This window comes from Zalophus californianus, chromosome 3 (assembly GCF_009762305.2).
Source record: "Zalophus californianus isolate mZalCal1 chromosome 3, mZalCal1.pri.v2, whole genome shotgun sequence".
NCBI lineage: Eukaryota > Metazoa > Chordata > Mammalia > Carnivora > Otariidae > Zalophus > Zalophus californianus.
Window position 1 is genome coordinate 188,077,094 of NC_045597.1, and position 25,296 is coordinate 188,102,389.

At 55.6% G+C, this 25,296-nt stretch overlaps 2 protein-coding genes across 10 annotated transcripts in view; one reads left to right on the forward strand and one right to left on the reverse strand.

The window, feature by feature from the left end:
- The first annotated feature begins 6,633 nt into the window (after nt 1–6,633).
- SNORC (secondary ossification center associated regulator of chondrocyte maturation) lies at nt 6,634–13,435 on the forward strand. Its single transcript, XM_027590665.1, has 3 exons — nt 6,634–6,846; nt 13,014–13,196; nt 13,285–13,435. Exons 1-3 carry the CDS (start codon nt 6,774–6,776, stop codon nt 13,392–13,394), a joined length of 366 nt encoding a protein of 121 aa, XP_027446466.1. The 5' UTR covers nt 6,634–6,773; the 3' UTR covers nt 13,395–13,435.
- Nucleotides 13,436–15,334: 1,899 nt separating this feature from the next.
- Nucleotides 15,335–25,296, reverse strand: part of NGEF (neuronal guanine nucleotide exchange factor) — a 102,967-nt gene continuing 93,005 nt past the window's right edge. For 7 of the 9 annotated variants that reach the window (XM_027591227.2, XM_027591225.2, XM_027591231.1 and 4 more), the window contains 8 exons: nt 24,131–24,260; nt 21,803–21,877; nt 20,091–20,180; nt 18,872–19,035; nt 18,504–18,659; nt 17,719–17,798; nt 16,870–16,974; nt 15,347–16,311 (listed from right to left, as the gene is read on the reverse strand). In XM_027591227.2, the coding sequence (XP_027447028.1) occupies nt 16,121–16,311; nt 16,870–16,974; nt 17,719–17,798; nt 18,504–18,659; nt 18,872–19,035; nt 20,091–20,180; nt 21,803–21,877; nt 24,131–24,260 (991 nt within the window). In that variant the 3' untranslated portion in view covers nt 15,347–16,120. The other 2 variants (XM_027591226.1, XM_027591230.2) reach the window with 2 other exon arrangements.

Here is a 25,296-nt window from a genome sequence, read left to right on the forward strand (position 1 = left end):
TTAGTTTGTCTCTCTCTTTTTTTCCCTTTTCTCATTTGTTTCTTAAATTCTCCATGAGTGAAATCATACGGCATTTGTCTTTCTCTGACATCACTTAGCATTATTCTCCAGCTCCATCCATGTTGTTGTGAATGGCAATATTTCATTTTTTATGGCTGCATAATATTCCATTGTGTATACACACACCCACATCTTTATCCATTCATGTATTGATGGCTGCTTGGACTGCTTTCATAATTTGGCTATTGTAGATAATGCTGTAAACAGATGTGCATGTATCCCTTTGAATTAGTGCTTTTGTATTTTTTGGGTAAATACCCAGCAGTGCGATTATTGGATCATAGGGTAGTTCTAGTTTTAATTTTTGGAGGACCCCCCTATACTGTTCTCCACAGTGGCTGCACCAGTTTGTATCCCCACCAACAGTGCAAGAGGGTTCCTTTTTCTTTGCCTTCTCACCAACACCTGTTGTTTTTCTTGTGTTGTTGATTCTAGCCATTCTGACAGGTGTGAGGTGTGATATTTCATTGTGGTTTTGATTTGCATTTCCTTGATGAGTGATTTTGAGCATTTTTTCATGTGTCTCTTGGCGATCTTGTCATCTTTGGAGAAATGTCTGCTCATGTCTTCTGCCCATTTGTTGGATTGTATCTGCCTTTGGCTCGGGTCATGATCCTGGAGTCCCGGGATCGAGTCCCGCATCGGGCTCCCTGTTCAGCGGGGAGTCTGCTTCTCCCTCTGACCCTCCCCCCTCTCGTGTTCTCTCTCTCTATCTCATTCTCTCTCTCAAAGAAATAAATCTTTAAAAAAAAATTCTTTGTACCTTTTGTATATTAATCCTTTATTATCTTTTGATCTTTTTAAAAATCATCTTTCCCTTTGTGAGGGCTCCACACTCATGACCTAATCTAACCCTAATTACCTCCCAAAGACCCCATTTCTAAGCACCATCACTGGAGGGTGAGTGCTTCAACATACGAACTTTGGGGGACACAAATAGGTAAAGCAACTAGTGTAACAAACTCCTACCTAACCTAGCTTCAGCAATTGACATTTTACCAGTTTTTATTTCACCTTTTTCTTCTTAGACTTTTTTTTTTTTTTTTTAAGAGAGGGAGGGTGGGGAAGGGCAGGGGGAGAGGAGAGAGAGAATCTTAAGCAGGCTGCATGCCCAGTGTGGACCCTGACATGGGGCTTGATCTCACAACCCTGAGATCATGACCTGAGCCAAAAATCAAGAGTCAGACACTTAACTGAGTCACCCAGGTGCCCCTTTCAGTAGACTATTGTAAGAAATCCTAGATATGTCACATATTTTAATGTGCATGGTAACAGATAAGGATGCCTTTTTTTTTTTTTTTTAAGTTTCATTTAGGTAAGCTCTACATCCAACATGGGGCTTGAACTCACAACCCCAAGATCAAGAGATGCATGCTGTTCTGACTGAGCCAGCCAGGCACCCGGATAAGGATGCCTTTTAAAAAAAGAAGAGAGTAGGGGCACCTGGGTGGCTCAGTGGGTTAAGCTGCTGCCTTCAGCTCGGGTCATGATCCCAGGGTCCTGGGATCGAGCCCCACATCAGGATCCTTAGCGGGGAGCCTGCTTCTCCCTCTGCCTGCTGGTCCCCCCTGCTTGTGCTCACTCTCTCTCTCTCTGTCAAATAAAATCTTAGAATAAAAAGACTACATACAATTTTCACATTAACAGTGTTGATAATATCTTAACCCAGTCCATATGATTTTCTCAGATTGTCTTAAAGGTGTCTTTTTTTTTTAAGATTTTTATTTATTTATTGAGAGAGATAATGATAGAGAGCATGAGAGGGGGGAGAGTCAGAGGGAGAAGCAGACTCCCCGCTGAGCAGGGAGCCCAATGCGGGACTCGATCCTGGGACTCCAGGATTATGACCTGAGCCGAAGGCAGTCGCTCAAACAACTGAGCCACCCAGGCGCCCTTAAAGGTGTCTTTTTACAAAAGTTTGAATCAAAATCAAAATGAAGGTCATGGATTGCATTGGTGCAATCTAGTTCCTCCTCAAAAACAAAGTTGAAAAAATGGGTCATTTATCCATGGAACATCCTGTATTTTGGGTTAGCAAGGAGCATCTTTATAGTGTCCATTTGTTCATCTCTCTCATGTTTTCTGTAAATTTGGAGTCAGATCTAGAGGCTTGACTACATTCAGATTCTCCCCTCCCCCTCCAGGAATACTTAGCTGCTTGCACGGTGTACATCCTGTTGTGTCCTGATGGTCACGTCACATCAGCAGGCGGTATTGCCTGGCTGTCCATTTTGACTTACCCATTATAACCATTCTGTTGACCATTCATGTAGCAGTTTTAACATTCCTCAGTGGTCACTGTCTAGGTCCTATTATTGCATTTGTCATTGAAAAATAGTGACTTTTGAGGGGAAGAGGGGACCTTATTTTGAATAATTCAAGACTTAGAACTTGCAAGAACAGTAGAAAGAATTCCAACATGACTTTCACTCCCATCTGCTGACATCTTACCACATCTGCTTTATCTGCTTTTTTGGATAATCCGTTTTTCTCAATAATGACTCTCCGTAACTATTTTTTTATGAACTGTTTGGAAGCAAGCTGCAGGCATTATATCCCTTACCCCTTTTCAGGGTGTGTTTCGTTGAAACAAGGACATTCTCTTACATAACCACAGTGTAATTATTAAAACTGGAAATACATGATATAATACTAAATAATCAGGTTTCATTAATATTTCACCAATTGTTCCGCTAATATTTTTTAAAAGGAGAAAACAAGATGCAGGATGCCATCCATGATTATTTTTTGTATTTAGTTGTCATGTTCTTGAGTCTCCTCTAATCTGGAACAGTTCCTCTGTCTTTGTCTTTTATATCTTGACACTTAAGGGTGCAGGACAGTTGTTTTGTAGAATGCCCTCAATTTGGGGTTGTCTGGTGTTTTCTCAGGATTTGGTTGAGATTATGCAATTGGGCAGGAATAATACAGAAGTGATGTTATGTCCTTGATGTACCATATCATGATGATGTTGGTTTGAACCATTACTGGTGATGTTAATTTTAATCACTTGATTAAGGTGGTGTCTTCCAGGTTTCTCCACTGTAATGATTTTTTTTTTTAAATGGGAGATACTTTGAGACTTTGTAAATATCCTTCATCAGACTTTTTTTTTAAAGATTTTATTTATTTAAATAAAGAGCATGAGGGGCGCCTGGGTGGCTCAGTCGTTAAGCATCTGCCTTCGGCTCAAGTCATGATCCCAGGGTCCTGGGATCGAGCCCCACATCGGGCTCCCTGCTCAGCGGGAAGCCTGCTTCTCCCTCTCTCTCACCCTGCTTGTGTTCACTCTCTCACTGTCAAATAAATAAATAAAATCTTAAAAAAAAATAAAGAGCATGAGTCGGGAGGAGGGGCAGAGGGAGAGGGAGCGGTTAGAAGCAGGCTCCTGGCTGATCAGGAGCCCATCGTGGGGCTTGATCCTAGGACCTTGTGACCATGACCTTAGCCGAAGACAGACACTGAACCGACTGAGCCGCTCAAGTGCCCCTCCTCATCAGACTTTTATCCACTAGTTTTAGCAGCCATTGATTCTTGCTTGAACAATTAATACTTGCCAAACTTTCCTTTTATATTTATTAGCACTCTAAGGAAGAGCTTTCCATACACACACACACACACACACACTATAGGTTACAATTTGGTAATATTTTTCATGCACAGATTGTTCATTAGGTGCCCCTCCAAGTTGTCTTTTGTGTCCTTTCGCTATGTCCCCATCATTTTTTTGAGCACTTCCTTTCTTTGGCATGAGATGTTCTACGCTCATCATCTACTTTTCCTTTCCCAGATTTGGCATTAGCCATTTCTCTAAGGAGTCTGCTGCTTTTGCAGGGGAGGCCTGAGGATTTGTGAGTGGAAGAGTCAGATTTGTTTGAGTCTACCCAAATACCCCCATTCCACATCTCAAGGTTTCACTCCTTTCCAATCAGTGTCATAGGTTTCACCTAAGAGAATTGGCACAGCTGTGAATTCAAGACTGTAGTTCTGCAACTCACACAAACTTGGAGCCTGGTTTGCAGCCAGTTATGCCCTGTATCCACAAGAAATAAGATATCTTTTTTTTAAGACTGCCACAGTCTAGTATTCTGATCATGACTTGGCTTTCAAATTTAAAGCCTGCACTTACCGTTTTCTGTGAGCACCCAGTGAAGTAAAAAGTAGCCAGTTCATTTCACTATCCTGTTGATCATCATCACCACTAAAAACATCAAATGCATTATCTACTTGGTCTCTTAAGCCTTGTCTTCAATAGGCATTTCATACAAAAACAACCACAAGTCTTAACATAGGGTGTGCCATACGTTTCCAGATCAGATTTTCCACTGGCAATGAGGTTTTTCCTGCAGTTCAAGCTCAAACATGGTTGTGAACCAAACTCAGAAACACATCTTTGAGGGCCTGTTTCTCAGGACTATTCCAGGTGCAAAGCTCAGTATTGGTCAGGGTGGGGATAGGTAATCTATGAACACTTCATCTAACGGCACCATTACCTATATCTGACAAAGGATGTTTATCTTGGATACACACACCAAACAAAATAAATGTAAAAGACCACTCTAATAAATGGGCAAAGAAAACTGAGCAGACCATTCACAAAAGAGGATATCCTTTGGTCACTAAATATGAAAAGGTGCTCAACTGTGTCAGTCATGGAAATGCATCTGCAATGAGACACCATTACATACCTATCAGGATGACTAGAAAACCAAAGGCTAGCAATGCCCGGTGTGGGTGGGGATGTGGAGCCCCTGGAACGCTCACACTGCTTATAAAGTATAAACTTTATAAACGAACACTTGGGCAGACAGCTCGGCAGCATCTACAGAAGCTAAACACTCTGCCTCCCCTCTGACCTAGCAATTCTGTCATTAGATTTATAACCAAGAGAAGCTAATGGATATGTTCATCAAAGGACATGTTCAAGAATATCCACAGTAGCTGGATTCATAGAAGTTCTAGGAAGAACCCATATGGACACAGATAAATGGCAAAATGGATAGAAGAATGGTTAATTCATATAATTGAATACTATTCAGCAATAAAAACAAATGAGCAGCTACATGCAGCAATGTGGATGAATCTCACAGGATGTTGAACAACAACAACAACAAAAAGCCAGAAACGAGTTCATAGCCTATGATTCTATGTATTTGAAGTTCAGGAGTAGACCAAACTCCTCCATGGTGACAGAAGACAGAATCATGCTTTGGAGTCACTGACGGGGTTGGGGGGCAGGAAGGACCCGGCTGGTGTGCTGCAGATGTTCCATATTGATTCGGGTGATATTTGCCCTGGTGTATACACGCATAAAAGTTCCTCAAGCTGTAAACATAAGATCTGTGCTTTTCACAGTATATATGTTATTCCTCAGAAAATTCACCAAAAAAAAAAGAAAGAAAGAAAGAAATGAGAGTTTTACGTAAATATAAGTACTAAGAAGAAAGTACGTGATGTGATGGGTAGATGGGAAGCTGGCTGATCAGAGCTGAGACCTGAATGGTGATGAGGAGATAGCCACGTAATGAGCTGAGGAACTGCTTTCTGGGAAATGGGACAGCAAGTGCAAAGGCCCTGAGACAGGACCACGTTTGGTGTGTTGGGGGAACTTATTCAAGACCAGTGGACTGGAACACTGAGCAGGGCCAAGGCAAGCCTTTAAGGTGGCTTTTCTAAGAATGGGGGTGGGGGGTTGGGCACAAAGTGTGTGAGGTAAGGGGTGCTGGCAGTACTTTCTGAGAGATTAGACAAGTGAGGGAGAGAGAAACCTTTGATAACTTTTAATTATGTGGCTAGGACATGTGGAAGGTCAGGGGCTGGGGTTCCACTGACCGAGCAGGACTAGGGAGGCATGGAGTCAAGGTCGGTTTGGACACATTAAATTGGACATACTTTTTAGATACTCATGGAGCTGTTGAGGAGGCCGTGGGTGGTAGGGCTGAAGTTCTGCACCAGACCCGGGCTGGACACAGATGCCAGGAGGACACAGGTGGTGTTTCAAGTCTCAGGCATCTGGGAGAACAGAGAGCAAGAAGAAGAAACAGGGCATTTAATGACATGAGCTTTTCTGGAAATAGAGCTGCTGAGGGTTTGGATTGAAACTGCTTTAAAAGTGCTTCTGTTATTAACAAGGTCTGTTGAGTATTGTCTCCCCACCAGGCATCGGGAGCCCCAAAGTGAGCAGACTGTGCAGTGCTGACTGCCTGGGCTTCAGTCTCTTGAGCCAGGGCCATAGGTACTAAAATGCAGATCCCTGGGCCTACCCATGACCCTCGGATACAGAGTGCTGGAGGCATCTGTATTTTCCAAGTTCCCTGAGTGAGTCTTTTTGCACATTGAAGTTTGAGAATCTTACTTCCAGTGGCTGAGGAGTGTGTGTTTGCGGGGGGCGGGGTAGAGACAGAGAGAGAGAGTGAGAGGGCTGGGGGCAGGGAGAGAGGGAAAGAGAGCAATTTCCTCTTTCTTTCCCTCTCTGAGGGTGGGGCTACTTTGGAGTTAGGAAAGCAGTCTGTTCTGTAAGCTCTACTGTGTGTGTGTGTGCGCGCGCGCGCGTGCTTATGTGTGGGGGGCGGGCACGGTGTCCCAGGAGGACAGAGTTTGCATTGATGAAAACCCTTCCCAGCCCTTTGATACCTCTTTCCCACCGCTCTGAAGTTAACTAGCTCAGTCCTCGGTGCATCCCGCTCTCCAGCCGCGCTCCCTCACTGGCCAGGATGGCATTCCGTGTGGCCCTGCGCATGGCACTGCTGCTCCTTTCCGGGGCCCTGGCCCCTGCAGTGCTCACAGGTAAGCGTGCTCCCTTGACTGCTGCCACCAGCCGCCCAGGGCCAGGAAGCACCTTGTGGCCCACTGGGTAGAAGCCCTTCCCAGGAGACGGCCGCCGTTTGGGGTGATTCTGCGGAGGGCTCCTATGAGATCAGCTGCCAGGAGCCGAGTCGATGTCCTGGGAAATGCTAGCCGTGGGGACGATGGCCCCTGAAGCAGGGGGGCGATCTAGGGAGCAGGGCCAGGGACGTTAGCTGCCTGGGGGACACGGGGCTTACCCCAGCATGCTAAAATCTGAAGGCTTCCAGATCTGGGAGTCAGGAGGGGGCACTAGGCCTAGGGCTAACAGCTGAGGGACCAGAGGCCCTGGGCTCCTAGACAGAAAGCCCCAGAGCCCTGCTGTTTCACTTTTTAACCCTGTAAGCCCTTCTGTGCTGGCTTTCTGAAATGACCTTCCAGAGTGAGGACCCAAGTACTATGTTCCCAGCCCAGGAAGAATTCCAGAAAGAGCAGCACAGGGCCTGAGACTCCTTAGCAAAACCGTGATGAGGACACTGGACTTAGCCTCAGTACTGATGTCGAAATGGCTGGGTCTGGGGTCCAGTGAGATGGAAGGTCCAATTGGCTCAGGATGGCAGGCTGCCTGGACCTCAGCCCCAGGCCTGGGCATAGCTCTAGGGCCCTCTGCTGGGAGGGGTTGGCCCAGGCCAGCTTCAAAGCCTGAGAGAGAAAAAGCACAGACAGGTCGTGGATGGTCTTTCTCCAGAAGAAAGCAGTCTCTGTTGGCTGTGAGGTGGGCCGTAGGAGAAGTATTTCAGGGCCCCTGTGTGTGTGTGCGGGGGGGGGGGGGTCCTGGGGCTGGAGAGAGGTGTGGGTGGGGAGACCCCTGGAGACCTTCTCTGCAGCATGGGCTTTGGGGGAATGTCTGTGGATCTGTAGGGGTGGCAACTGGATGCCAGCCACCTGAGCATGGCCCTGGGGAGAGTTGCTGGGGGTGTGAGGCCTGGTGGGACAGCCACACAGGCACAAACACCAGGAAGAAACGGGGGGCGGTGAGTTGCTTGCGGGTGTGCAGGCCCCTCTAGGCGCCCTGGGAAGAAGGCTGGCTTTGCTCCTGACTTTGTCTGCTAACCGCGTCTCAGCCTCTCTGTACCTCTCCTCATCTGTATCATGGTGATAACCACAGTCAGTAGCTCTGCCTCCCTTGTGGGGGACTGTGGGCCTACCAAATTCAGACACATGAGCTTTCAGGGTGGGGCGGGCATCCTGGAGCGCTCAGTAAATGTTGGGGGAACGTGAATAAATGTCCCCAGCCCCTCTGGGTGCAGGGTGGTCTTGGGACAGAACCACCTCTCCATATAGGCTGGGAAAGTGCCCAGCCTCCCTTTAGGTGGGAGATGTGCCAGCTGGGCAAGACGAGGGGCTGATGGGATGCCCCAGGAATTGGGAAAGTGACCTGAGTATCGGGTGGCATCTTCTATGGACTAGATCTTGGGACTGTGGTCCTTGCAGATCCCCCACACCCCACCCCACGCCCCACTCTACCCCTGCCTGGTGGTCAAAGTGGGTAGAGGTGAAGGTGCTGGCGCCTGGCTGCCCAGGTTCTGGGGCCGCCTGGAGAGCTCTGTCCAGTTTCTCGTTCCCTGAGTAGCCAGCTCGTCCAGCCCAGGATGCTGGCCAGAGGCCCTGGATCAGACTGTGCATACACAGCCTGGGTGGGTGGGCTTTGTCCGCTGCCACAGGAATGTTTGGGGACGTGTTTGGCGTCTCTAGGACCTCACCTGGCCTCACCTCCCTCCATGTGTCCTACCGAGAACAGGCAGGTCAACTCCACCCCGGAGTCTTTGGGGTTTTGGCTGGCTGTGGTTCTTCCTGCCGTTCTGGGAGGGAGGATGTTTGGGAGGCTCTCAGCCACCCCACTCTGGGCTAGAAGCTCTGAGCAGGTGTGTAGAAGGTCTAGCAGGCCCCCTGCCCTTTGCTTGGTGGGCTGGGGTCCTGTAGCAGGCAGGCAGGCAGGCAGGCAGGGAAGGAGTGGCCCCGTGGCTGAGGTCCAGGCCTGGCCTGCTGCCCTCCCTGTCGGTTGCCTGTGGCTGCAGCTACTGGGGTAGGGGGAGCAGGCCAGGTTGAGCAGGCGGGAGGCCAGGGCAGGGATAAAAAGGCCCTTCATGGCTGGCACAAAGGCAGTCTGTGAGCACGGGTGCCTGGCCTCGGGGCCCCGCGGTCAGAGGGAGTGTTAAACAAACCTATTTACCAAAAGGCAGGGTGGCTGGAGGCGGCGGGGCTAGGGAAGAGCCCACTGTGCCTGGGCCTGTGGCAGTGTCACGGGCCCTCCACTTCTCCTGGTTTGCTTGGTCAGAGTCGCAGGATGTTGCTAACTCTGGTCCTTGAAGTTTAGGTCTATCACAGGCCCTCCTTGGTCCTACCCGCCTCTCTGTCCGCACCTAACATCCCCCTTGGGGCTCACAGCTCACCGTCCATGCCCGTGGGCTCCATCCTCCCTGACTTTGCTTGTGCTGCTCCCTCTGCCTGGCTTTCTTTCCTTCCCTCATCTTCACTCCTGCTCAGACGGGCCCTCCTGCTGGCAAATTCCCTGACAACTGCTTCTGTTTAGGGCTCCCCAAGGCAGATTTTGGGGGGAAAGTGGGTTATTGCCTTTAAACTTTGTTTTCCCCTTTTATTACAGCAAATTGAGAAAATACAGAGACATGTAGATGAGGATAAGAAAAGGCTTTGGCCTCTTCCCGGCACCTGCACCTCCTTTGCTGGAAGGCTGGTGGCTGAGTCCAGGCTGCAGTTCGGGGCTGCATAAGCTGCAGGGAGCTGGCAGGCCTTTGGGGCCCTGGCTGTTTGGGTGCAGATGAGGCCTTGGGGGTCTCCCGTGATGGTCAGCTGCAGCAGATTGCACAGCACACAGATCCAGCTGGCCTGTGTCCGGCTGGAGAGGCCCTGGGGCCGAGGCAGCAGCTCACGATGGCAGTGACAGCACAGTTACTACTTGTGGGCCGAGAGAGACATGGGCCAACTTCCATTTCACAGGTTGGGAAATGAAGTCGGGGAGGGTGGGAGCGAAGTCAGTCTGCTGGGGTCCCAGGGTGACAGCGTGACAGAGCCAGGCTTTGGACCCAGCTGTGTTGATTTGGAAGCCTGTAGGTTCGGCCCCTCAAGCTTTAGGGACTGGTTGAGTGTTGGAGGGTTAGAGGTGGGCACACACAGCAGGGATGAGGTGGCCTGAGCCACTGTGTCTGGCAGGGACGATCCAGGCTTCTGTGGGGAGCAGCAGAGTAAGGCTGGGTCACGAGGGGGGAGAAGGAGAGAAGGCCTGGGTGCGCCCCCAATTGCCCTGCTCAGAGGGCGGCCCACTCTCCCCGAGAGATGGCTCCTGGGCTCTGGCAAAGGGCAGAGGTAGATGCTTACCTGGGCCCTGCTTGCTGCAGGCAGCTGATTCCCCAAATGCTACCCAGGTTGGCTGGCTCTGGTACCCAGTAGCCCTGTGGTGGCCTCCCTGCCGTGGGTGTATGGGGAGCAAGTGGGGGGCCAGTGGCGTGTCCATTTATCTGGGAAGACAGGCGGCAGTCTGTGAGCCCCAGACCGCAGGGCCCAGTAGTGGACATACTCAGGCTTTTTCTCTGGCTCAGCCCCTGGGCGCCTGAGGCAGGCATGTCTGGGGCCTGGCACTTTCCATAGCAGCTATGAGGCTTGCAGACCCCTGCCTTCCCAGGCAGGGACAACAGAGGACAGGGTGGTCTTCGCAGTTGGTTGGGGGGCCAGGGTGGCCCCCAGACACCAACCTTTTGGTTCAGCTTCAGGCCCTACGAGCGGAAAGCTTCCCCCACACTGTGTGCCAGGGACCTTTTGCCCGTGGGAGGCCTCCTTGCCAGGGCTGTTTTCTGAAAAGGGATGCCAGCTGGGGTAACCCTTGGGAAATAGGACAGGGGTCCCTGCCTGCAAGCTGAGCCTCAGAACTGATCCAGCCCAGGCCTGGGAGAGGCTGCAGGGGCAGGGCCTGGGGAGTCCTGGAGAGTTTGATTGGGAAGAGATTCTAAGTTTACATCGAAGTTGCAAAAATAATCCGGTAACTCCAGCAGGCTCTTAGATTCACCTTTGCCATATTTGCTCTTCTTCCTCTCTCTGTCTCCCCATTTGACCCATCTGAATGTTGACCACTTGAGAGTAAGTTGTAGACCTCATGCCTTTTGGCCCCTAAGTGCTTCTAAGAACAAGGATATTTACATAACCATTCAGTTATCCAAATGAGGACATGGACATCGATATAGTACTGTTATCTAAGCTACATATTCATACTTCCCCAGTAAACCCCGTAGCGCCCCCCATCCCCCATCCAGGAATACATGCTGCCTTCAACCTCCTCGGTCTCTAATCCGAAACAGTTCCTCAGCGTTTCTTTGTCTTTCTTGACCTGGATGTTTTTGAAAGCACAGAGTTATTTTAAGACTGACCCTGAATTTGGGTTTAGCTGATGTTTCCTCGTGATTTGCCCCAGGTGGGCGCTGTTAGCAGGAAAGACCAGAAGTCCCTTTGTGTCTTCCCAGAACAGCCCCTCTCTGGAAGCCGGCAAGTCCGAAAGCAGCTTGGCTCTGGCTTGTCTGGGCCAGAGGGAGCTCTCAGGGGTGAAGCCTGTGGAGGGAAATGTGCCCCAGGGACCTGTAGGCAGGCTGGCTAGAGCTGCAGGAACGACACAACTTCCCTGGCGGTTTCTGGGCAAGTGTATCCTGCTACTTCATCATGTGCGTGTGCGTGTGTGTGTGTGTCCCGCTACTTCATCGTGTGTGTGTGTGTGTGTGTGTGTGTGTGTGTGATCCTGCTACTTCATCGTGTGCGTGTGCGTGTGTGTGTGTGTCCCGCTACTTCATCGTGTGTGTGTGTGTGTGTGTGTGTGTGTGTGTGTGTGTGTGTGTGTCCCGCCTTGGTTTTCTCAACTCTGAGGCAGGAATACAAGAGTTCCTAGCAGCTGGAGTCAACAAGATGGTGTGTCGTGATGCCCGCTGAGCCCATTCTAGGGACTGCGTGGGGCCTGAGCATCCTCGGATCACAACTGAGATTAGGCACTGGGGAGCCCTGACCCTGCTAAAGCCAATGGCCAGGGCCGGGGGCGGTGAGGGGTAGCCTGGAGACTGTCTGCCATTCTGGTCTTGAACTTTAACTGGGTGGCTGGGACCTCCTGTCTGGGAAGGATGAATGGGTCCAGGGTTGGGGTAGTACTGTGGGGCTCCTCAGACCAGGATCCTTGGTGGGGAGGGCAGCGGTATGGGGCTGGGGTTATCAACACACAGTCCTCTCAGTCTTAGCCTGCCCCCATTCCCTGAGGCCCCTGGGTACTCCAAACCTTGCTAACTCCCAACCCATGAGCAGAAATGCAGAAAATGCTGCACAGGGATTGATGTGCTCATTGAGCCCCAGCTTGTGGCAGCGGGGTGGGGGGGGGGGCATCGTCCCTTTCTTGGGGCTTCCCTTAGCACTGACCGCAGACACCCTTGCCCATCCCTCTGGCCCTGTTCCGTCTGGAAGCAGCAATATGCTGGCATCACAGTTTCTTAGGATATAGAGTCCTCTTGGGGTTTAAGCCTCAGAACATGGATTATGTGTGGGTGCTGGACCCCATGTCCTGGGGGCTGTGTGGCTCTGCCCAGATTAAGCCAAAGGAGGGGGGGCAAAGGAGGAGTTTGCCTCTCCTCCCCTCCTCCTTCATGGGAGTAGCCCCTTCATGGGGCTCTGGGTAGGCAGGGACCCTGGTTCCCGAAGGGAGAGTTTGCCTCACCTTCCTGGCCTCTTCTGCAGGGTGAAGGCTGACCTGCCTGCCTTGCAGGGGGAGGGGTCTCTGACAGGCGTCAGGCATCTCACCCAGGCCTGCAGAGCCCAGCAGTTCAGATGAGGGACGGCGGGCCGGGCCGGAGTGAAGTGCCCTGCCCCTGCAGTCCCGAAGCTCTGTCGCCAGCGCAGGGTCCTCACAGCTGTTTTCTAGGAGAACCTGTTGGTCTCCACCCGCCCCCCATCAGTCTGTCTTCACCGGGCTCGGGAGCAGCCTGGCCACAGTAGATACCCTGGAGCGCCTGGGAAACGGGAGGCCTGGTACAGTGCTGACCCCATAGTCCCGCAGCCGGTTAACCGCGGGGCCCACGTCCCTGTCGGCCCTGCGGCCTGCGCCCCAGCGCCTGTCCTTGGCCTTGCAGCCGAGGGCCCGCAGGAGCCCGCGCCCACCCTGTGGAACGAGCCCGCCGAGCTGCCGTCGGGAGAGGGCCCCGTGGAGAGCACCAGCCCCGCCCGGGAGCCCGCGGCCACCGGCCCCCCGGCCCCCACCGCCGCGCCGAGCCCCGAGGACAGCACGGCGCGGGAGCGTCTGGACCAGGGCGGCGGTACGAGCGGGCCGGCCGGGCGGGGGGGGGGGGGCGCGGGGCGGGCGGGCGGGGGTCGCGGGGCTGACCGGCCCTCCGTCCTCCGCAGGCTCGCTGGGGCCCGGCGCCATCGCGGCCATCGTCATCGCCGCCCTGCTGGCCACCTGCGTGGTGCTGGCGCTCGTGGTCGTCGCGCTGAGAAAGTTTTCCGCCTCCTGAAGCGAATAAAGGGGCCGCGCCCCCACCGCGGCGCGACTCGGCTGCACCCACGGTGGCGCCCCCGTGTCTCGAGTGTGTCCGCGCGTGCGTGTGTGGGCGAGCGGGGCGGGCGACAACTCGCAACACGTGCGCGCGGGGGCGCCAGCGGGAGCCGCGAGCGCGCGCAGGGTCCCCCCGCACGGCAGCCCTCGGCCCCGTCCCCGAAGTGCCCAGGGCCCGCCCCCTGCGCTCGGGCGCAGACTAACGCGCGGCCGCGCGAGCGCAGGAGAGGCGGGCCGAGCCGTGGGGGCTCCCAACGAGAGCCTGCGTTATTTGCGGCGCGGGGGAGGTTTAGGGGGGCGGAGGCGTCTTTGACTTGGTCAGCCAGGCCCCATCTGCGGGCTCGCAGCGCCAGACCCGTCTCTCCAGCAACTCCGGGAACCCCTCCACCCCAGGGAGCCCCAGGAGCAACCGGACCACAGTCCCAGGCAGCCTCCCTTCAACCCCGCGTTTGGCCCTGGCTCTCCTTTCTAGGTCATGTCGTTTTGCACACTTCCCGGGAAGCCTAGCTTTTATGATTGAGAGAGAGAGAGATTTAAAATAGTGGCTGAGCTGCTCAGGGCATGGCAGGGAAGAAGCCTGAACTGCGTACCTTTGGAGTGGAAAAGAAGACTGGAGACCTGGAGGAGGGACTGTCTGCACACCCCGTGATGGTTTGATACCCTGGGCCTAGGTGTGGGTGCCGGTGGAGGGAAGCTGTTCTTCTTTCACTGTTTCTAGCAACTCTTTTGGCCTCCTTAGCGTCCCTGAGCGCCTGACCACTCCTGCTCCAGCTAAGACCAGTTCTCTTCTCCTGCATTCTCCAGATGAGCCGCAAACACATGAGCTTTATAAGTTTCCACTTAGGAAGGACTGTTCTAAAACTGACCAGTTCTCATGAAGCTGTTTAAATTATTTCATTCCACATAACCTCTGCTAACCAAAGCCCTAGTTAGAGCAGGTGATCCAAATCAGCATGCTGTTTACCAGCTTCAAAAAGATAAACTGGACAAGGGCCAGGACCAATGGTCACCCCCTCCCCTTTGTCCCAGGGTCGTTCCCCCCAACCCCCCAAGAGCAGCTTAGGGCTCAGGAATGGCCCCTCTCCCCCTGCCCCCACTGCTGGGGGACTTAAGTATGGGTACTCCCCGGGGGGTGTATCACAGAGGCCCCATGAGCATCAGCCCCTCACTGTTGAGCCAGAGTGTTGCACATGTATGCATCTTCCAGAAATCCATCCAATTCTCACAGGGTCTCAGGTCTCAAGGATGCCAGGAGTCATGTTGCCTGTGGGAAGACGCTACAAAGTCCCACTTGACCCAAATCCTGGGCTTCTAACGAAAGGCCTGTTCTGGCATGGAGGAAAGAGTGTCCTGGCAGAAAGAGTGTGGTCCCAAGCATGTAAGGCTGGGCAGGGTCAGATTCCAGACCCTCCACACTCCAGGACAGAATCAAGGGTGGGGGTGGGGTATCTGTGAGGGTTACCTGGGCTGGGCGAGGAGCTGCAGTCTTTGGGTAACTTGCTAGCACCAGAAGTGGGATGAAGTGTCCAAGGTAGGAAGGCAGCCCTGGCCCCATGCCTGGTCTTAGATCTCCTGTGGGATCACTGCCCCCCCCCGTGACAACCTCTGTTGCACTGTGGTCTCCCAAACCTGCATTCTCACTTCCACTGCAGCAGAAGGGTGTCCCCAGCTCCCTCAAAGAGCATCTTCTGTTTCTGGAATCCTTCCACAAGTTGAGGTCCAAATCTTCCACCCTGAGGTCCTAACCCTGGCTTTTTCCTGTCTTGGAAGCCACCTCAACCTCCTCCTTCAGGACATGCTACTCCCTTGGCCTTGCAAGGAGTTCCTCTTTCCCTGCCCAGAACCAAAAGCCTCATTCCTGTGTGCAGCAGAGCAATAAAGAACAGAGCTTCATCTCCGTTATTTTATATATGATGCTTCTTTTAATGCAGCCAAAAATGATATTTGCTTTTCTCGGAACCAAAACCGATACAGGATGCAGTGGCCAATTCATTCCTCACAACACCTGGGCTCCTGAAGGGGCCAGAAGACACAAGTTACATCCAGCTTGTCAGGGAGCCAGAGGTGGCACGGGCCCTCGGCCAAGCTCTGGTAGGCCTGCCATGAAGCAGGGCCTGGCCGTGCAGCCAGAGGCTGGCAGAGGCTTGGGGAGGGGGGAGGACAGAGGCATTTGGTCTCTCGGTCCTTTGAATCGGAGACCAAGGGCTGCTCAACAAGCTCAGGCAAAGGCGGTCCATCTGCACGCCTGGTGGATTCTAATGGCTTCCAGGGTAGAGAAGGACATGTGCAGGGGGTCATGACAATCCTTCCAGCCTGTCCTTGGCCAGGGACACCCCGGGGTGTGGGGCCTCTTCCAGTGCCTGGGAAGGCCCCTGGAGCATGCCAGTCCACTTCCACCCCCTCTAAGAGACAAGAGGAACAGGTGGGAGAATACTGTTTAAAATACCCTTTCTCGTTTATAAATGCAGCAAAGACGTAGGCACCCTTTCTCCAGTTGTCTGCAAGCGAGGGGGCCAAGACACATGAGCACTCAGCACGCGGCAGGGAGGGGGTGGGGGTGGCTCCTGCACAAGGCGCCTGCCTCCCCCCAGAGCCCCTCCACCGTTCCTTGGGGTTTGCCTGCCCGGAGCTGCTCCGGCCCGCCCACCCGCGTCTTTCCGCCAGGCTGGTGACCCGGGCCGGGGGTCATTGCCGATTTCGGCTGCCCAGCTTCCTGCGATCCTTGTTCTGGCTGCGCTGAGGGTCGTCCATCTTGTGGACTCGGAAACATTCCTTGAGGTTCTGGGACCGGATCTTGGGATTCAAGATCTCCTCAGTCATGGAGCTGGGGAACCAGCCTCTCTCCTGGTCATGCAGACGCTCGCCAAAGATCCACCCTGTGTAGGGACGGGTCGGGAAGGGTCAGGCCGTGGGGGTGAGGGCTGAGGGCTGAGCCTCTGTCCTGGCCAGGGCTCCCATCTGTGCGGGGAGTAGCGGTGAGGGAGATGCAGGAACCCCGCTGGCCTTTCCAGAGGGCACCTGCTCAAAGAACTGCTGCTGGAGACGCTTGGATTTTTTTCTCCCCAGGAGCTGGGAAAGCACTGCCCGGACCCCCTCCTGGGGAACGCGGTCCTGGGGCGCCACGGTGTGTCCCAAACATATTGGCTTTGGAACCCATTCCTGAGCCCCTGGCAACTGTCTGCCTCTCAGCATGAAGCCAGGAGACTTGCCCAAGGCCGCCCCCAAAAGGGAGAGATATCCAAGCTGACCACTTGGGAGTCTGGAATGCCACCATCACCCTCTTGCCGGGCAGCCTGTCTCTGAGCCTCAGCCTCGTGATGTCTGCTTCTGCCCATGGGGCTCAGGCACCCCCCCCATCCCTCAGACTGGTGCAGAGTCCTGGGGGTGGGGAAGGGGTGGCACGAGTGGGAGAGGCACCCAGCCCCAGGCCTCACCGTCTTCGGTCTTTTCCAGGATGTTCAGGATGTCGGCCAGGTCCAGTGTCAGCTCATCCGGCTGCTGGGCCACATACGGGTGCACACACTGGACCTGGGGGCAGTCTGAAGGCAGGAGAGAGGGAGGTGGCACGTCCTCATCCCCCTGTCGCCCGTCCTGCTCCGGACCCGGCAAGCCCTGGACAGCCCCGGGGTTAGCAGGGCAGGCACGCCTAACAGAGCAGTGCAGATTCCCCCAGCAACTGGAAAGGGTCTGTCCGAGGGAGAAGGGGGTGTGGCTCCAGAGCGAACGTGGTTAAAAAACAGCCAGGGGCTCTGAAGAAACACGATCTATGCATAAAGGGATGAAGAGGCCAGGAGGGGCTTATTTCGGACTTCAGAGGGCACTTCTCCGAGGGGGATGTGGTGCTGGGAGCAGCTGTGGGAGGGCCAGGACTTGGAAAGCACAGTCAAGCCTAGCAGCCTCTCTCGGAGGCAGGTGGGCCGGCACCCTTTAATAGTTTGTAAGGTTCTCAGACAGCTGGCAACCCCAAAGGAACACTGGCGTTTGCCTTCTGGGCCCAAATTCCTCTTGGTTTCCTTGTGGGACCTGTCACTTAAGACCCAGTGACTTATTTCATTATTAAGCATCCACGTGTTTGTGAAGCGCAGTTACACCGATGTTGTCCCTCTGGGTTGGTTCAAGGCCCCTCCGGCAGGGGAAGCCACGTGGCCTCCGGGACGGCCAGCTCGTAGGCACTGCCCCATCAGAACGCAGAGCCCCGCCCCGCCCCCGCCCCGCCCCACCCCCGCCGCGCCCCGCCCCGCCCCGCCCCCGCAGACGGCCTCCTCCTCTCTGAGGGCACTTACCCAGCAGCCGGGAAGTGAAGGAAACAAACTTGGTTCTCCGGTTGGGGGCCAGTGAGGTCATCCAACGCTTCATCTCACTCCTGGGACGTGGAGGAGGACACTGCCGAAACCACAGAGCAACCCCCCCCCCCCGCCCCCCGCCCCGGCGTGGTGCCAGGCATCCCACAAGGCCACAGCAGGACAGCTGGGGGGGGGGTGCCCAGAATCCAGGGGAGAGGCATGGGGAACCCTACAGAATCTCCCTGACACGCGTGAAGGTCAGCTGGTGAGGGAGAGCCCCTCGCCCCCGCCAGACACCCCCAACAGCCCTGAAGCCGCAGGCTCTCAGACATGGAACCGGGGAAGGCTGTCGTTGTCCTCATCTGGGTGGTAGGAACTGGACCTAGATGGGGGGGCGTGACCTTTGAGCTCCGTCCAGTGGGGACAAGTGCAGGGCATCACACGGGGCTCACAGAACCTCTGTCCACACTGACCTTGGCTGTCCCTCCCAGAGCCCTGGGGCTGCAGGGCAGGTGGCCTGGCTGCTCAGAGGGGTGATAAGATGGCCCTGGGACCACCCAGGGATGTGGGGCACTGGTCAGCGTGGCCCCAAGGGCTCTACATCTCATCAGGAAAGAGAGGCCCTTCCAAAGCCCGAGACCCAGAGGGGACACATGCAGACACACACACCCCAGTTGACGGCAGCCCCAGGCGTGTGCCGAGCCCCGGAGCCTTGCTCCACCTGGGAAGGAGACTCGGAGGTACCTTGGGCGTCAGGGGCAGGGCCGGCGGTGCGGGGCACTCACTGAGAAGACGCTTTCAGCATGTAGGTGGCCTCCCGGTCGTCCGCGTTCTCCAGCAGCCGCAGGATGAACACGTTCGCCAGCGTCTGGCCCTGGTCCTCCAGTTCCTCCACGCGGAGGAGTCCCCGTGGGGCCGAGTCAAACACTTGGTACTTGTCTCTGGGGGGACCCGGGATGGCAGGGTGGGTGTGTTGGTCCCAAGGAGGCCCCAGGGTCTCCCAGTCTTGCTGGCCCTCCTGTTCTGGCCACTCCTCACCTCCTCCTGGAAGCCCCCCACCTGAACACCGGTCCCCCCGGCCCCTCAGACTGCCGCCTCCCACGGTGACCAAGGGGTTAGACTGACGCAAGCCCCCAGGGCAGCCCCCGCTCACCCGGGGATCTGCCGGCAGATCACCAGCAGGTCGTTGAAGAGGAAGAGGTAAATTTCCCGGAAGAGCTTCTTGGTCCGCAGGGTTCGGGATGTCTTGGGGCCTGACATCTGCTGCAGCTCACCCTGCTTCAGCAGCCAGCGGGAGTGGGAGATGATCGGCACCGACTGGCCGGGCGGGGGGGGGGGGGGTGGGGGGGGGACGGCGTCAGGCCGGTGGCGTCCCTCCACGCCCCTGCCTCCCTCCCGAGGCTCCCCTGGCCTCACTGGAGTGCTAACTGGAGGAACAGCATTGGGGGGCCGCACGGGGGGATGGAGCAGTGCCAGGCGAATGCGGAAGGGCGTGCGTGCGCGCGCGCGTGCGCGTGCATGAGGGTGCACACTCCCATGTACACGGGCATGTGTGTGGCTGGGTGGATTTGTGCCTGGGTGCAGCTGTGTGTTTGTCTGCCGTGTATGAGCTTGTTTCTAAGCGTGTCTATGTGGACTTGTGTCTACACGGGTGTGTGTGTGTGTGTGTGTGTGTGTGTGTGTGTGTGTGTGTGTATGTGGGGGCACCTGAAGAATCAGAGGGGGAGCCAAGTTCACAGGGGAGAGGAGAAAACCTGGCGCCATGGGAGAAGCAAGCCAAGTCTGCAGGCACCCGCTGCGTGGCTCAGGGGGAGGCTCCTGGCACCCAGCGGTTGGCGCAGCGGGTGGAGACATGGGGGGAGCCCAGAAGGCCACAGCTGGGGGCTCAGTTCCTAAACACAGCAGGACCTCAGGGACCCTCAGTGGGCCCAGTGTGCTCATGTCACCAGAAACCAGGCCCCAGGGACCCTTCAGGCTCATTGATGCCTGAAGCTTGACATAAAGTCGGGGGAGGTTGGTCAGTGCTGTCAGATTTTCAGTCCCCCCCGCCCCCCATGTAAGAATCCCTGGAACGGTCCTTGTCACAAGCTTCACGTCAACTGCTCAAGGTCACACAGCCAAGAAATGAGAGCAGGCAGCTCCAGGGTCCTTGCACACTCAGAAGATAAGCAGAGGCCAATGTGATGGCGTGGTCACGGCAGCAGGGGTGGGGGGGGCACAGGCAGGGGCAGCGAGGGGTGCCCGGAGAGATGTCAATGAAGGTGCCACTGCACTGAGACGCAAGGGTGGCCGATCACGGAACTCGACCAGGGACAGAGATGCCCCCGGCCAGCCCAGCTGGGCTGGGGACACATGGATGGGCACAGGCTCACCTTGATCTTAAACTCCATCTTCTTCTGAATGCTGATCATCTGCTCTGTGCGGCTCATCTTCCTGACACCCTCGTTGCACGCTTTTACCACCTGGCATAAGAGGGGGGGACACGTGAGGCCAGAGGCACCCAGCTGTTCCCGGCCACCGCCTCCGTCCACTCAGGCCCCAGAGTGCGCGGACACCGTCTGCAGGGAGACTGGCTGGCCCGCTTCGCCACGGCCCTCCATTCTGGGGGAGATCATTAAAAATTGCAATAATTTTACATGCACTAAACTGGAGAGCAAAGCAGCTTGGAAACCACAATCGCTTTTTGCAAAGATTACAGTGGGATGAGCAGGTGTGCGAGGGCGGCACCTGCGTACGCCACCAGCGAGGTGCACACGACTGGGTGTCTTCACCCTCTGCCTTTTACTTCTGAGCACTTGCTCAGTTCTTTTTTTTTTTGTATTGAACATCAATTACTTTTATAAACTAAAAAAAATCCACCTTTATTTTTTATGGATTTTATTTTTTAAGTAATCTCTACACCCAAGAAGGGGCTCAAACCCACAACCCCGAGATCAAGAATCGCATGCTCTACCGACTGAGCTGGCCAGGTGCCCCTAAAAATCCACCTCTGTTAAGAAAAAAGTAAGCTATGAGAAGCGCAAGTGTAGCTTTCATTAGACAAGAAAGAAAGGGAGGTGACAGCAGAGAAGAACTTAAGAAACAGAGCCTGGCCCCCCGCACACGGGCCTCTTGTGGGTGGAGGCGTTTCCCACGCAGCGGTCACTGGACTCACCCTCTGGGGCCCAGTGGGGGCTGGGATGAACCCCCGCCTGATCAGGTGGCCAACTGGTAAGGGACAGGGGGGCGGGCCAGCCGGGGAGACAACTGTGAGGAGGAGCCCTCATGGCTCCAAGTGGCTTAGAACTGGCATCCGATGGCCGCTGAGGCCCGTCCTTTCACTGAGCTGCCGCCTCTGGTACAAGAAGTGGAAAGGGCCCCCTAACCCCAGGCTCTCGCCCGGCACAGTCACGGGCACGACAGAGCGGCCCCTGCCCCTCTGCCAAGAGCTGGCTCGCAGTGAGGACGGACACACATGCCGACCCCTGCACATCCCCTACTCTGCTGGTGACCCCCAGGAGGAACCGCCTCTCCAAGGGTGAGCCATGGACATGGCGTCTTCCATCTTGGGCAGGAAAAGCCCAGGGCAGACAGGAGGGGAGCAGCCTGGGGCTGGGGAGAGGCGTGGGGAGGAAAGCACAGGGCGGGGCTATGTCGCGGCACAGGAAGAGCCAGATCCAGCCCCCTCCGGCGTCACAGGGGGGAAGACGCTGGAAGCAGGCAAGGGCAAGAGAGGGGCCGCCGGTGGGGGGCAGTAGAGGTCACCACGGCTGCGGCCTGGGCCGGCCCTGGCACAGTGACATCTGCTCAGGCCACACCTGACCTGTCTTGGGAACTCAGTGATTTTTCTTTTCTCTTTTTTTAAAGTAATCTTTACGCCCAACATGGGGCTTGAACTCGTGACCCTGAGCTCAAGAGTCACCTGCTCTCCTGACCAAGCCAGCCAGGCGCCCCTCAATGACCTTTTTCAGTTGCAAAAGCAGATATTAAAAATGAATTTGCAATTTCCAAAGACACAGCGACAGAGGAGGCGGGGGCAGAAGGCAGGTGTCCGGACAAGGAGAACCATTCATTGGGAAGAAAGGAAGGAGGAAGCACAGCTCACCATTTCCAGTTCTTTGTGGGCATCCAAGGCAGTGCACTCACGCTCAGACCTTTCTTCCACTCTTTTCAGAATGTTCTGAGCACAGGAAAATCTGCATTAATTGGATCCTGTGTGGCGTTTCCTCCCCGCCCCGCCCCCACGCGGCAGTGGCACAACGAAGAGCCCAATGGGGCGCAGGAGAACCCACAGGAGGCCCAGGACCGAGCATCCTGACCCACACGGGGGGGTGGGGGGCCGGCTCTAAAACCGTGACCACAAGTCAGGCTCCTGCAGAGAGTTAACCATGAAGGCTAAGCTGCAGCCCGAGATCCCCCCGCCCTCCGGGGGCTCAACAAGGAGACCAGAGAGAAGCCAGTGGCCCCATGCTGGCGGGGTGGCCCGCCAGTGAGGTGGCCCCAGAGAGGCGACGGGCATGCTCAGGCCAGCCCTGGCCCCAGGGGGCGCACAACACTCACGGCAGGCATGGGGCGGGGGCGGGCTTCCCTGCCCGGCCCCTAGGACTACAGTTTGTAGCCGAGTCTCAGTGACCCTGAGACTTTGTTAATTCTGGTCTTACTGATGAAAATGCTTTTTTCCCAACTGTTTGATTTTCGTGAATTAACAAAATGAGGCTTTTGATCACCTTTGCCTCAGACTCGCTTCCTCGGAACACTTCCCTGCCGGCCCCAGGCCGCCACCGGCCTCCCCTCGCCCCCATGCTTCCTCAACACATTAAGCTAGGTCTTGATCTTACTTTTGTTGGTTTTCATTGTATAAAAATTAAGATTTTTATATATCCATATATGCACTTTTCCTATGATTTCTTAAATGCTCCCCCCTGTCTTCTGTTTCAGTTTTTCCAAGTTAAAAAAAAACAAAACACACATCCCTTCATTGACCGGTGTCCTGTGACTTGGGTTCGTGCTCCCTGAGTTCTCGAAGAGCGCCCTCCCGGGCTGTCCAGGGGGTGGGGGTTGCTTCCTCTGACGCCCGTCTCTTTGGTCTCAGGCCTCTGGGCCCGGTACCCCCCTCCCCTACTGGGACCTCTCCTCCTTACTCTGCTGCCAGGGATTAGCTAGCTGCCCCAGGACTTTGGCCTCCCCCGCCCCCCGTGACCTCTGAGCTCCCCTGACTGTGGCTCCCAGGTCACCCTGTCAGCTCATCGCCCAAAGAGCCACGGCCAGATCCACACCATCCACTCCCTCTGCCAGGTGGACCCAACCCCCCGCCCCTTAGCCTGTGGCAGGCACGAGATCCCCTTTCAGGAAATGTCCCCCTCTCCAGGCTTCCCTGGCCCCAGCCCTCCTGGGCTTCCTCCTTCCCCCTACCCCTCCTTGGGCACTGTGTCCCAGGGCTGGGTCTTGGGCGCCCTTTCTCTCCTTCCTTGATGGTCTCTTTCACTAAACGCCACTTGGATGCCGAGAGGCCCCGCGCTGACTTCTCCCTTTAACTCTGCACGTGGAGATTCGCTGGCTCATCATCTCAAGCTCAGCGAGGTCACACGGAACCCTGATGCTCCCCAGCCTGTTTCCCCGCCTCGGTAGGGGCTGCGTCATCCCTCACGCTGCTCCAGCTCAGACTCTTTCTCCCTCTTCCCCGGAGCAGCAAGTGGGCATCTCAATTCTGATTTCCCTCCAGGATCTCCCCTCCTCCCCACCTCCCACCCTCCCCGCCTCTCCCCCAGCCCAAACTGCCTTTCTCCCATAGCTTCCTGACCGGTTCTCCCACTTGCCCTCCTGCTTTCCTGCCCGTCACTGCACAGGCAGCGTTGTGTGCGCTCACCGAAGGCAGTGCGATCAGGCGACTCCCCATCCTGCTGAAGAATGAAGCCAGCATCTCACCTGGTCCCTCGGGGCCTCAACTGGCCTCACCACGTCTCTGCACTCACTCCTGTCAAATTCTCTCAGCTCACCACTGGCCCTCCTGCCTGTGAGCCTGGCTGCCCCAGGGCCTTTGCATAAGCAGTTGCCTGTCACCCGAATGGCTCCTCTCTGTCAGCCAAGTGCTCAGCTCAGATGTCACTTGTCTAAGAATCTTTCTTGACTGCCCCCAACTGGCGGTGGCCAGGCAGTGCCCCCACCTCCCCCCACCCCCGGTTTCACTGTCCTCACAGCCATGACCACTTCTCACTTGTGTGTGCTTGTCGATCTCTCTCCCAGACTATGGCTCACCGGGAGTAGGGACTGAGTCCCCCACTGCCTGGCACACAGTAGGAGCTTCATTAGGGTTTGTGGAACAAATGGACTTCCTAGAAAGCTAGCAGAGAGCTGGAACGACCAAAGGAAACGGTCTGCAGCGGGAGAAGCATACGTGAGCCCGGTCTGCACGTCGGGCGGGAGAAGCTGGTACCTGGACCAACAGCTTGAGGCGCGTGATCCTCTGGAAAGGCAGGATGAGGAAGGAAGACAGGGGCAGCCCCCGGCACTTGGGGTCCAGCTCCAGCTGCGCAATCAGCTCCCGAAAGGCTGCCTTCTCCTGGCTGGGGGACACAGACATGAGAGTGGGTCTCTGGCTCACAGGCGGCGTGAATCGGAAGGAACCAGACAGCCCACGGGCACGGAACACACGTTGAGTTCTTGTCTTTTAATGGAATATCAACTGTTCATGTGCAAGCCAGATAACAATAGTGACTTCACATGCCCGGCCCGTGAAAACTTAGCAAAAATATGTTGTGTGTAGGAAGGTAAGAATTCCTCGTGTGGCCAAGTCTATGACTCAGACGTGGCATTTGGTGATCTACCCAGCAGGGAACCGTGGCAAGGTGAACCCACGTAGTGACAGAAGCGGCAGCAGGCTGGGGACAATGGCCGCAGGGCCCGGCGCCGCTCCTGCCAGCAGACCTACGAGCCGGTGGCTCGGCAGTGGGGAGCGGGGGCCGCCCTGACACAGACTCCAGGCACGTCAGCAGGGACACCGGCTCGCCGCCGTCCCCTGGGGCCCAGACACCCTGAGCTCGAGAGGCGCACCATGTACCCTCGGCCCTGCAACGCCGGCATCCTGTTCTCCTGTCTGCTTGCTTGTCCTCAGAGCTAGCGTCCTGATTCCCTCAAGTCCCAGTTTTCAACCCCTGGACGGAAAACACCAAACCCCCGAATGCTCAAGTTTTAAAACCTCCACAATTAGCGACGAGGCTGGACGGCAAGGCCCGGGGGAGTGGAACGTTCAGATGTCACTTCTCAGGGAGGCCTCTGGTGCTCCCGAGCGCAGCTAAGAACACATCCCGGGTTCAGCTGTCACCGGAGCGTGGCACGCACGCGTGAGGCAGTCAGAAGAGGCCAACTGACTGGAAAATCACTTCATCTACCCGAACCCCAGGGAGGCGGACAAGTGGGCAGATGAGTAATGAAGTCAAGGGTGTGGCTGCACCGCCACAAACACGCCCCCCGGCCCCACCCTTGCCTTTGGCTCTAGTTCAAACCGTCCTCCTGACCTCCTGGGCCACGAGGGGCCCTCCCGGCCTCAAACTCTCTTTTCTAAGCCTCACAGAGCTCAGCCCAGACATTCCGGCCACGGGT

Bases quoted from the DNA above. Each gene is read 5' to 3' on its own strand.
- SNORC (XM_027590665.1), top strand. From the start codon at position 6,774: ATGGCATTCCGTGTGGCCCTGCGCATGGCACTGCTGCTCCTTTCCGGG. The intron at 6,847-13,013 runs GTAAGCGTGCTC...TTGGCCTTGCAG, and splicing joins GGCCCCTGCAGTGCTCACAG to CCGAGGGCCCGCAGGAGCCC. The intron at 13,197-13,284 runs GTACGAGCGGGC...CGTCCTCCGCAG, and splicing joins GCGTCTGGACCAGGGCGGCG to GCTCGCTGGGGCCCGGCGCC.